The sequence below is a fragment of the Mustela nivalis genome, assembly GCF_964662115.1.
Source record: "Mustela nivalis genome assembly, chromosome: 14".
NCBI lineage: Eukaryota > Metazoa > Chordata > Mammalia > Carnivora > Mustelidae > Mustela > Mustela nivalis.
In genome coordinates, this window is record NC_139033.1 from 49,830,975 (window position 1) to 49,844,329 (window position 13,355).

General features: G+C 36.2%; 1 protein-coding gene across 2 annotated transcripts in view; it reads right to left on the minus strand.

Annotated features, from left to right (window-relative positions):
• Nucleotides 1–13,355, minus strand: part of PIK3C3 (phosphatidylinositol 3-kinase catalytic subunit type 3) — a 141,760-nt gene that overhangs the window by 34,843 nt on the left and 93,562 nt on the right. For both annotated transcript variants that reach the window (XM_082698240.1, XM_082698239.1), the window contains 2 exons: nucleotides 10,622–10,706; nucleotides 3,674–3,748 (listed from right to left, as the gene is read on the minus strand). In XM_082698240.1, the coding sequence (XP_082554366.1) occupies nucleotides 3,674–3,748; nucleotides 10,622–10,706 (160 nt within the window). The remainder of the gene's footprint in view (nucleotides 1–3,673; nucleotides 3,749–10,621; nucleotides 10,707–13,355) is intronic.

Genomic DNA, 13,355 nt, shown 5'->3' on the forward strand with positions numbered 1-13,355 from the left:
ATCCACAACCAATAAATACAGTAAAAACAAAACAAAACAAAAAAAACTTCTGGGAAATCTGGAATCGAGACTCACATTTTGCATTTTTGCACATTATTATATAAATTTTACAATTATTTCTATGTTGTGAAACACTTTCCTCCACACACTTCTAAAGTTACCAGTCTGACCGTTTTGTGTCTCATCTAAATTTATAGGTAGAACAGTGTGTTGGAGGTAAATCCCTAAGAGATCCCCAGTAAAATGAAATTTAGCAGTCTTCTTCCTCTCTGTTCCATCTCTCTTACCGGGGAACTAGAAATAGATCAATCAGTGGAACTGTGATTACCATTTCAAATCACTTTCATCCCGAAGAAAAGACATAGACACTGTATCTATTCAGGCTGGTAAATCAGAGGACAGAAGGTATTTTATTTTGAAGAATGAGAGAAATGTTATTTTTCATTAAAAAAAAAATTATTTTTTCTCCTCCAAGACTGAGATTGGAGGGTTATAGAAGAGAATCTCAAATTTTAACATGTCATAGTCGGTGTTGAAGGCATAAGGGATCTAAAGCAAATGAGGGAAAGGCTTCATGATATTTGAGGCATTTTATTTATTTTTTTTAAGAGATTTTATTTATTTATTTGACAGAGAGAGATCACAAGCAGGCAGAGAGGCGGGCAGAGAGAGAGAGAGGAGGAAGCAGGCTCCCTGCTGAGCAGAGAGCCCGATGCGGGACTCGATCCCAGGACCCTGAGATCATGACCTGAGCCGAAGGCAGCGGCCTAGCCCACTGAGCCACCCAGGCACCCAATTTGAGGCATTTTAAATACAAGTACTGAAGTGTATTTCCTGCAATGAACCACATTCAAAATTCACTTTCAACATATAATAGTTGTCTAAACTATACAAAGTCTAATTACAACATATATGTAATTAATACAACTTAATATCTCTTTGAAATACGGACTTTCTGTAAAAAATGCATATAAACACCAAAAAAACTCAAAATAAATCACAAATTCTTAGAAGTCACAGAATGCATTTTATTTTCATTTGTCTTGACATATTTGGTGTTTCCTTATATATATCATTCAAACTGAACTTGAAAATTAAAAACATTTATGCTAGTAAGACTTAACATGATAACTGTATGATATAAATGGATAAAATAACTAAAGATGAGTTATGAAAAAATAACTGAAAAAAACGCTATCTAGCACGAGGTAAGGTTTGGATTTTTAAAGTCAAAGTTAGAGCACCCTCTAGTGGAAAACTGGTGACAAGATGCTTAAAACCTGATTCTGAAATTTTTATACTTCTAATTCTATTAAAACATGTAACTGTGATAAGTAACTGACCACAGAAGTATATTAAATTGACTCCGCTTTCCAAATCTTATTCCTAAAATATCCCTATCAAAATATACACACACACAACAGAAGAGTTCTCAAAGTTCAAAAGAAAGAGGTCTATTATTTAAAAATTTCCAAATGAAGAGACAACATATGTGAAAATAACATTATAAACGTAATGCTACTCTATACAGCAGATAATTCCAACGTAATTACCAAATGATTACAACACAAAAACAAATGGAACCACTCTGGCACTCTGATTCTTATGATTAAAAGATTTAACTGAAAAAGGCAGTTAAGGGACAACACGACAACTTTTTCCAACTTACAGTTCTCTCCAAACACAGTGCAATATCTTATAAATATCGTTTGCTAAATTGGCAAATTTGGCAAGAACCTCTATGGCATTCCTTAGTCCTGGTTAGTAAAACTGCCTGGCCTTGACAGAGACATGGTTTCCACATGCAATTTCTTTTTTCTTCTTTTTCTTTGTTTAAAATAATTTATTTGAGAGAGAGAGGATGAGAGAGACAGAGCATGAGGGGCAGAGGGGCAGAGGGAGAAGCAGACTCCCTGGTGAGCAGGGAGCCCGATGAGGAACTTAACCCACTGAGCCACCCAGATGCCCCCCCCACATGCAGTCTCTACCATAGATAATTTTTCACACTAAGCAAAACGAAATATATGAAATTCCAGATGATGAAAATTAATAGGGTTAGTCGCATATAATAATTAAACTAATTTGATGTATGAAGATACATTTGATGTGTTAAATTCTTGGTATCACATTTTGAAGGAATACTAACAAAACGGAAAATGTTCTTACCTAAGAGACCATTTTAAGAGTAATTTAAAATCTATTTTCTGTGGAAGGTTTGAGGAACTTGAATTATTTAGCCCAGGAAGAAAAGACTACACAGAGAGTGCAATATTTACTCATTCATTAAGTCAACAGTGATTTATCAATCACTTTAGCTAGGTGTTGTTCAAGGCTCTACAGGTACAGGAGCAAACCAGATGGACAAGGTCCCCGCTCTCATGGAACCTGCGTCCTGAATAGGAGATGATGATAAGAAGTCAACAAGGCCCACAAAGACCTTGATTTATGTCTATTCTGTTCTTTTTGGTATCCCCAATACCTAGAACAATACCCGACACACAGGAGGTGCTCAGTAAATATTTGCTGAATTATACAAAAAGAAGGGCTTTGGCTAGTGGTTAAGTGCTTCAAAAAAAACAAAACTATAATAGAGTAATGGAGAAGGGCAGTGTGCAGGTATCCACCTTTTCAGATAAGACAGTTGAAATGGCTCTTCTTAGGAGATGCCCCTGGAATTTAGGCTTACTAACCAAAGATGGACTTGAAATGATTTGAGAGAAGAGCTTTCCAGAGAGAAAAACAACGGGGGCATTTGCCTGAGGCAGGAATAGTCTGACATTCACTCATTCAACCTGGTCAGTATGGGGAAGCCACAAATTTACCACAGTGAAGAGCTCAGATTCTATTCAGATAGTTTGGGCAAAAGGCATTGCTGGCTTCAACTGGGGTCAAGACAGTGGAAATGAAGAGAGTGGGTAACTTAATGATCCATTTTGGAGAAGAGTAGACACAATCTGCTAATACGTTTAATAATGAGATGATGCCAAGAGTAAAATTAAAAATGATTCTCAAGCCTGGGGCTTAAACAACTGGGTGGATGATGCTACAATTTCCTGAGACAGAAAAAATGAAGTGAGGAGCAGGTATTATTATGCAGGTAATGGAGGAAGGGAACAACTTTTACAACTGGCCACCTAACTGGGATGTCAAGTAAGTGGTTGTATATTTCAGGCTGAAGCTTCACGAAATGGACTGAAGTACAGAGCTGTAAGTTTGGAAGTTGTGTGCTTAGAGATGGTGTTAAAGCCACGGGCTCAAGAGTTAACAGAAAGAGAGGGATTAGAATGATTATTCCATGGAACTCCAAGGGGAAAAGCAAAAAATTAAAGATAAGGGTTAATGTGAGTTAAGTACAGTTTGTAAGTAAGAGAAAGAACATTTTGACACTCTAACTAGAGCTTTAGAGTAAGAGACTCAACTGCATGCATACATTATGGGCCTTCTACCCAAGGAGGCATTTTTAGAAGTAAGGGTTAGATGACCACCTGTTATTACTAAGTGATTCTTAAAAGGGATGAGAGTTTCCTTCAAACGTTATCATATAAAGGAACTTTTAAGACATATATGATTTATTTCCACTTATGTAACTTGTTTTGTTACTAAGCAGATTCCACAGTAAAAATCACTGGCATATAAAATGTATGTATGTGCTAGTGTAGCCACTAGTTATTACCTGTTTTTGTTAGCAAAAGGTTATCCAGATGTCTGTCTCCAACTCCAAGTATGTATGTAATCACACAATATCCAGCTGCAAAGTAACAGTTAAAAACAAAAAATAGTGAAAAACACATGCAATCCAGGTTAAAACCCACAAATGAATATAAAAGCAGTCTGTGTTACTTTAATTTCAATTTGAGGACTACTTTTTGATACCTCACCTAAATTCACAAATATGGCATCTTCTTTGATTCTATGAAGAGTTTATCACTTGAAACTCAATATAAATTACTACTTGCATGAGAAATAACATCCTGTAGAATTTTGTCAAATTACAAAAGTCACTTGTATCAAAAGTTAATTCAGGCTTCAGCAGCCTTAATTATAACATGATTCTCCCACTTCTCATTTCAAATTGGACACATGTTACAGTTGACAGCAAAAAAGAAGTATCTACAGAAATACACATAATGAAATCAATCATCCCACTACCCTATTATCTATAAGATAACAAAAGTAAATGCAGGGTTTAAAAGGAAAATCTTTAGAGAAACAATTGTGAAGTGTCAGCAGATAGAAAAACAACAGAATTCATGCGAGTGGTAACAGCACTTAAGAAGTTCAAAGCATAATCCTCTTAAGTACTCAGAAAAATTACATGAGCAGAGCCAGGGGCAAAGTCACTCACTGACTCTAGCTTTATTCTTTTATCTTTCTCTTCTAAAAAGTCTGGAAACCTGTCATGTGTTGAAAATGCTCAAACAAAATAAAGCAAATAACACCTTTTTGAAGGTTATTTTCTTCCATTCTATTGCCTGAGAAGATATACAACTGGCAAACATACAGATGACTATACCAGTATTTACAAAAACATATTTATCTCAGTATGTAGAAAAAAAGACTAATGACTAAATGACTAAATTAATTTCACTGGGTTAATCTTTAATTATTAATTAACTAATCACAGTTACAACTTATGGAAGGTTACTTAGGTACGCACATTACATCCATTATCTCTAACCCTTATAATGATGCCAATGAAGTACTACACTACCATCCAAATGAAAACACCTGAGGCTCCAGAAGTTAACAAGACTGCGCAAGGTCACTGGGCTGGAATTTATTCTAAAGTTCTTGCTCAGGCCACTTCCACACTATAAAGCCCATGTTCCCCAAAATGGCTATTTAGATAGGTGTAATACTGCCCAAGATATTTAAACTCAAGTTTATTTGTTCAGAATAACTAACCATGTTCTACAGATAAAATTCTATAGTATATGTATTTGAAACTATATCCATATGTACAGAATGTAGGAAAGCATACTATCATTCAAAAAAATGCTTCTACTAACACTTTTCACTTAACTGTAACAAAATCAGTTACTCTCAAAATAGAGCCTGCGGTGTGACAGGACCTAGTCATTCGCCCATGCACTGTCCTCTCTATGCTTCTTCCTTAACACAAAACCAGGATGTGGGGGGTGAGACTGTGCCTAGGTAACAGAATGTGTTTCCCAGCCTCGCCTGCACTTAGGCATGCCCAGGGAACTAAGTAAATGTAGCTCTGTGATCAGTGTTTTCAAAGACAGAGCAGACTGAGTCAAGGAGTGAGCCTTTTAGGCTTTTTCTCCAGGCTAGCTAGACCGCAAACCTGAGGACTGTGTTGGCAAAAGTCATTTAGGACATAGGGAAAAGGCCAAGAGAATCACAAAAACCTTGGCTGGCCCTAACATCTATAAGCAGCTGAAACAACCACAGTGGCTAACATCTGGGATTCCTACAAAAGATAATGACCTGTGTGTATAAACCACTACAGGTTATGTGAACTTCAGCTGAATTCAACCACTGACACACTGAGTGATACACTGAGGAACTTGAGGGTCACTGACTTAAAGGATGAGCAAATATAGCTTGATGGCCAAAGTTGGACCCCTTTTTTTATAGTTTATAAATAAAGTTTACTGGAAGTCAGCCACACCCAGTCACATATTTCTTTCTTTCTTCCTTTTTTTTTTTTTTTTGTAAGATTTTATTTATTTGACAGAGAGAGATCACAAGTGGACAGAGAGGCAAGCAGAGAGAGAGAGAGAAGGAAGCAGGCTCCTTGCGGAGCAGAGAGCCCGATGTGGGACTCAATCCCAGGACCCTGAGATCATGACCTCAGCTAAAGGCAGAAGCTTAACCCATTGGGCCACCCAGGTGCCCCGCATATTTCTTGAGCACCACAATGACCTGGTCGAATGGCTGCACCAGAGACCACGTGGCCTGAATCTGGGCTACAGTATTTTCTACATGGAGGGCTTGTGAGAAAAAGTGGTCTGACTCTTGATCTGCAGAGCAGCTTATCAAAACATGAGACACAGACTGGAAGCATCACCCTCACCTAGAAGCTTGATAAAAACACAGATGCTTAGGACACACTTCAGTCTTGCTGCATCAGAATTTCTAGAAGCAGTGGCCATACACAAGAGAAGGTTGTTATACACAAGAGAAGGTTGGAAAGTCCTCTCTAGTGCTTTAATGTACATAAGAATCCCCTGGGAATCCTATTAAAATGAAGATTCCAATCAGAACATGAGGGGCCAAGCACTGGGATTCACCAACACGAACACGCTTCCAGACGAAGCCGAAGCTGCCGGTCCGTGGCTTGGACGTGCAGCAGCGGCACACTCTAACACTGCTGCCAAATGTGCAATTCCGCAAGTGACTACTGGTTCCCCACAGAACACCCAGTAAGTGACTTACCCAGGGATGCTGAGTCTGGTATTCACAAAGAGAACTTATAAGCACTGAGTACACTGAGCTCTCTAAGATGTGAGCCACTTGGAAATCTGGTTTGTCGCTCAATACTTGTGAAGGATACAAACTCCTACTGATAATGTGCTTACAAGGACAACTGAACCACAATTTTCAAAAAGTACATCACTATGTACCAATGCGCTTGAGCTACTATTTGGTACAATGTCCTTTTTTGTTAATTATAAATTAGCTTTGCCACTACTTTGTTTCAAATTGTTTAGCTGTCCCTACAGAGTAGTAACGATTCATATGTGCAGCAACAGTACTTTTGACCTAAAAGTTTTTACGTAACTTGACATGCCATAAATTTTGCCTGTCTCTATTGATAGGGCAAGATGTTTTGATAAACTACTATCACTTCATCTGCTTTCACAATAATATTTCGTTCTTATTATTGGATTATTTTCTAGTGGAAATGGGAAATGTATGGAAAAGCACCTTATACTCTGCCTCAGTGGGCTGGGGCCATAAATGTTTTCGATGGATATTTTTTTAGGTCAAGTGAGATACCATATGATCTTCCCTCTTTCACATTTATATACATGGTGGGGGTGTGAATTCAGAGTGTTCCAATAATTCAAACTGTTAATGCTTAAGAGAAAGAATACATACTGAAAAAGACATTTGAATTAAGAGTGGGATGATCTCCAGACATTTTTAGGACACAGATGTAGATTCAGAACACCTAGGATGGCACAGTGTAGATCAAGAGATTTTTAGAGGAACTGAAGCTATTCTTTAACTTCAGTGGAAATACTATACCTGTCCAAGAGAATCTTGTCCAAAGGATGCTGTCCATTAGTATTACGACCTCATGTGAAATGTATTCAAATTAGTTTTTTTTTTTTTAAAGATTTTATTTATTTATTTGAGACAGAGACAGTGCGAGAGAACATGAGCGAGGAGAAGGTCAGAGGGAGAAGCAGACTCCCCATAGAGCTGGGAGCCCGATGTGGGACTCGATCCCGGGACTCCAGGATCATGACCTGAGCCGAAGGCAGTCGTCCAACCAACTGAGCCACCCAGGCGCCCTCAAATTAGTTTTTAATACAACTTTGATTTAAAGTAAAATACAGAGAAATATTAGACAACTAAGCAATAATTTCCCTTTACTTAGTAAAGATATGTGTGTGAGAGTAAGTAGCATTCTCACATTTACTAGCATGATATAGACTTGACACCTTGCATAATCCAGAAATGTCACCCTAACTATTATTACTTTCTTCTTACACTCTGCCCACGACCCAAAACTTTACTTTCTAAAATGAAAGTTACACATACATCTATATGATAGTGTCCAATAACCAGATTCTAGTACAAAGTAGCTAACAACTTATTAATCACTAACTCCTCTAATGAAAAATTAAAGTAATGACTTTCAACCTCTGATATAACCTGGAATGCTACCAAACTTACTGAAACACAAATGATGATTTTGTAACACAGCAAGATATATATGAAACAGAAGGCTAATCAAAATAAGATGAAGAGAAGACTTACTATCAATCAATTATCAGGGAAGGAATAAATGTGTAACACTGGGGAAAAAAGAGAGGAACAAGATCCAATTTGAATTTAAGTGTCCAAGAGGTATAATTTAAATCGCTATTTTTTTTTTTTAATGAAAAAGCCAGTCATATTTTCATTAGGTCTTGGGAAAAAATAGAACACTATATAAAAGGTACAACACTCTGACATGTATCGCAATATACTGTTCTAGTGATTTTATTAAAATTTTCAAATTTTAGTCAATATTTATAGATGACATGTGTGTATATATATTTCAACTAGAAAAAGTTAGCATTCTTTATCAAACAGATTTATGATGTAAAAAAGTTTACAGTAACTATCTAAAAGTTCAGTAAGAGGACACAAGGTAATTGTTGGAAAGCATGTGAAATATCTCATTAACAAGATACTGAGAACTGGATAAAGATAAAGAGAGAGGGGCACCTGGATGGCTCAGTGGGTTAAAGCCTCTGCCTTTGGCTCAGGTCACGGTCTCAGGGTCCTGGGATCGAGCCCTGTATCAGGCTCTCTGCTCAGCAGGAAGCCTCCTTACCACTCCCCCTCTGCCTGCCTCTGCCTGCTTGTTCTCTGCCAACTAAATAAATAAATAAAATCTTTCAAAAAAAAAAAGAGAGACACACATTCTTTTTTTTTTAAGATTTTATTTATTCATTTGACAGACAGAGATCACAAGCAGGCAGAGAGGCAGGCAGAGAGAGAGGAAAGGAAGCAGGCTCCCCACCAAGCAGAGAGCCGGACATGGGGCTCGATCCCAGGACCCTCGGATCATGACCTGAGCCAAAGGCAGAGGCTTCAACCCACTGAGCCACCTAGGCGCCCCGAGCCACATATTCTTTAACATACTTTTCATTCAAGGTAGGAACTACAGCCCCTCCCTTTGGGTCCAGTCAGGCTCTGTGACTTTTCAGTCCAGGCCTTCAGAAACCAACAATTTCTACTTCCTGTCTCTTAGAGTTCCTCTTGGAACCCAGTTCTGAGAAGCCCAAGCCACAGAGAGGCCATGTACAGGAGATCTGATCGGCAAGCCTTGTTATAAAAGACAGTATGATCTGTCATGTGAGTAATCTTAGATGTCCAGCCTGTCTTTAGATAATATATAATTTTTTCAGAAAACAGAAAACAGAACTGAAGGTCTGAAAAAACAGGAAAGAAAAGAAAGAGGAAAAGGAAAGAAAAGAATGAAAGCAGGGAAGGTAGGAGAGAAAGATAAGAGAAATCCAGAGTGGGGGAGCAAAGGTAAATAAAAAAGAAAGAATACATTTTCTCTGGAAAGTTTTGATTTTTTTTAGTTCTTAAATCTACACTGTATGTGGTCATTTTTACGGGTAAACACAGTTACATGTAACATGTTATATTCCTTCAGTAAAAGTAAGATCAAAACCGTAAAGGATTTTAATATACATACATATTTTATTTTGGTGCTTCTAAAGTTCCCAGGAATATTACATTTTCTTTATACTTCTAAGCCAAACCTACAACATCAAGTATAAATTTGGGGAGAAATTATGTTGTCTAAAATAATCTAGAGTACTACTTCACAGGAACATTGTGAAAAATATTTTAAAAATGCCATGTATAAGAAGCAGTTTACAAGATATAAAATGACATGAAAATTTAAATGTAATTGTTACATGTCTAGTAAACCCCTTACTTGCTTCCCCCTAACTTAAGGATAGGTATAAACAGGAACATAACCATAAAATTTTAATAAAATAAGAATGACTTATTATATACCATATCCCATCCAGGGCTCAAATCTAGTATCAACTCCTTTATTAACCCTCCCTTAAACAATCCAGTTACTAAAAACAAACAACAAACAAAAAAACCTCTTCAGAAAATCTTGAAAAAATCCTCTAGAATATAAACTTCATGAGGATAGGTAGGCATAAATGATCAAAACATATGAATTAATCTCTATGGCATTCTACCACTTACTTATTTCCAGGAAGGCACCATAAAATAAAATATCTTGAGAGGCATCCTTCTAACACAGCTCTTGAAATTTATCTAAACCATAATTATTGCTGAGATTTTTCCCACAGTCTACTAACTGCAGTTAAGCAAACACAGGGAAAATCTAGGGGAAAATTAACAGCTTCCAGGAAGAGATAACTTGTAATTTTAGCACAGTTAACCCATTAAAGACTAAATAGACTTTACACCTTGTTACTACTATTATGTCAAAACATTAATGACTTCTTTTATCAGGATTTTGTATCTTTTAATCATCTTCTTATAGAGAATTTTAATCTGCCATGATCGAAATGTCTACATCCTCCCAAAATTCACACAATGAAATCCTAATGCCTCGTGTGATGGTATTAGGAGGTGCTGACCATCCTAAAAACTCAAAAACGAGAGCCCACAGAGCTCCCTATCCCATTCTGCCAGATGAAAATACAACAAAAAGTCTTCCATCCCAAAAAGGCCCTCTCCTGACCATGCTGGTATACCCTATCCTGGACTTCCAGCCTATAAGCCAACCTCTGGTATTTTGTTATAGCAGCCCACAAGGACTAAGATAAAATCCTACAAAGTGCTAAATGTAAATGTGTATGAAAACGGCAACATTGGGATAGCCTACTTCCTTGACTCCACCATACCAATGGAAAGCAGAGTTTGAAAAACTTACCACAGCTTTTAACATATGTGTCCATAACTTCAGCACTAATGCCATTTGGCCCATTCTCACTTGGTGCATACTTTCTAAAGAAGTTCTGAAAAGATAAAATTTACATGTTTACAAATTCAGTATAATCCTTAAGCAAATCAGACATTTTGAAATTATAAGAAATGACCAAATGTGTAATCTAAAGCTTAGTCAGTAATTATAAAATGTGGACTTTAAAAAGTATACTCCAAGAATAAGTCTTATTAATATGCTTACAGACAGTTAAGATAAAAAAAAGTATGCTGCTACTTTCATATCTTAGGGAAAACATTACATAAAATTAAATAAATTTACTGCTATTTCTTTATAGTCAATTTACCATTTTCTTTTACCTTTCTTCCGAATGTAAAAATGAGGGTTTTCTGGTACCATATATTCCCCTTAAAATGAACATGAGTTATTAAAATTATCTTTTAAGTATAACTTCTGTTAGCATTAAAAAACCTCCAGTTATAAAACAAATAAGGGGATGTAAAGTACATCACAGGAAATATGGTCAATAATATCGTTAATAACTTGGTGACAGATGGTGATTAGTCACATGGTGACCATTTCATAATTATATATTGCTAATCACTGTGCTGTACACCTCAAAGCAAGATGATATTGTTAATGTCAACTATATGCCAATAAAAAAAGCTCAGTAAAATTATACCCAAATTTGTTAATTAATTAGAATGCAAGTGCTAATTTGTAAATTAATTAGAATGCAAGTGCTAATTCTTACAGAAAATTAATGGAAAGATAAATATAAGAGAGATGTGAACTGAACAAAAGAATTACAGGGGACAATAAATACACTAGAGTGTCGAAAGAGTCTGGAATCAATGTGGAAAACAGTGTTTTGCTTTGTTTCTGACTACCAACTGGAACTATTCCCTTACTTATTAAATGTTGAAGAAAAACAGTATATATTATTCAAAAATACAAGTAACATACTGCTAAAAAAATTTATCCTATGTTTCAGCTTTTCTGAAAGTCCTTTCACAAAGGACTATGTTTTTGAATATATAAAGAATTCCTATACATCAATAAAAACACAAATAACCCAACAGTAAAATGAACAAAAGATGTAAATAAGCATGTCACAGAAGAAATAAATGACCTATACATATATATATTAAGTGCTCAACCTTGTGAGTAATTAGGGAAATGCAAATGAAAACAAAAATAAAATACTAAAACTCAGAAGTCTGACAATACAAAAAAATTTACAAATTAAAAAAAATAATAAAAGTTTAACAATACCAAGATTAGGCAAAGATGTATAGCAACAAGAAATGGAACATTTTTTTCCAAAAACAACCATTTTGGAAAATAGCTTTTAATTATCTACTGAAGTTGAACATGAGAATAACCCATGACTTGGCAAAACTATTTACAGAGATCAGATATGAAAACCAAGAATCAATATACAAACTACCACTGGCCTTATTTTATTAAATAACAATTGCACAAGGCAACATAATAACTGACAATTTTATTAAACAATTACTTCAGTTAGAAACTATATTAAAGATCTACCTATACTTCACATCATCTTCGAAACAATCCTAGAGGTAGGTACTATTAATTATAACCCAAATTTTACAGATGAAGAAACTGAGACCTGAAGGGTATGTTAGGGGTTCAAGGCCTCCTACATGTGTTACATGGAGTCACAGACTCAACATATGGTTGATACCACAACTGACACTTAGCACACACAGTAGATCCATCACAGGACAAGTACACATGCAAAGTCTGGAGAAACCCATGTGTAAGCCTCCTGACTCTCTTCTGTGAGGGGATACACTTATCATATTTATTACTTTTCTTCAACAATTAAAAAAAAAGGCAGTAATATGGGTGCAATATTTCTCTCCAGGAAAGCCTACTGGAGATATTATTCAAGGTTTTTATTGGGAGCTGGTCATATAGGTACCCTCTGTCTAGCAACTGCCAAAATTCTAGAAGGAAAGCAAGTTGTTTGCTATAAATCACATATCATAAACAGTCTAGGCACACTGAACTACTCTTATCAGTTAGGGAACAGAGGAACAACACACTGAAACCAAGTTCACAGATACCAGGCAAAGGCTACCCTAGCAAGTGGGCTTTTCCAATGATAAGACCCTCAAATCGGCTATATTAACTCTTCTTTGCACAAAGGGTTAAGAAGCCACTCAAGGTTACAGTTGAAAAGCTGCATGGCCAAACTCCAACCCCAGGCAGTTCCATGTTTTGAGCACAAACTTTTTCCCTTTTTTTTTTTTTTTTTCCCCATTTCCTCCCCACCCTACCTCCTCTCCAGTAACCATCTATTTGTTCTCTATAGTTAGGAATATTTTTTTGGTCTTTTTTTTCCTTTGTTCATTTGTTTTGTCTCTTGAGTTTTACATATGAATGATATCATATGGTATTTGTCTTTATCTGACTGGCTTATTTTACCTATCATTATACCTTGTTTTTTCCATTATACTTTTCTAGATCCATCTATATTGTTGCAAATGGCAAGATGTCATTCTTTTTTACGGTGGAATAATATTCCATTGTGTATGGTGTGTGTGTGTGTGTGTGTGTGTCCCACCTCTTTTTTACCCATTCATCTATTGATAGACACTTGGGCTACTGCCATAAATTTAGCTACTGTAAATAAAGCTGCAATAAACAAAGTTGTATATATACCCCTTCCCTTCAATTTAGTGTTTTCATT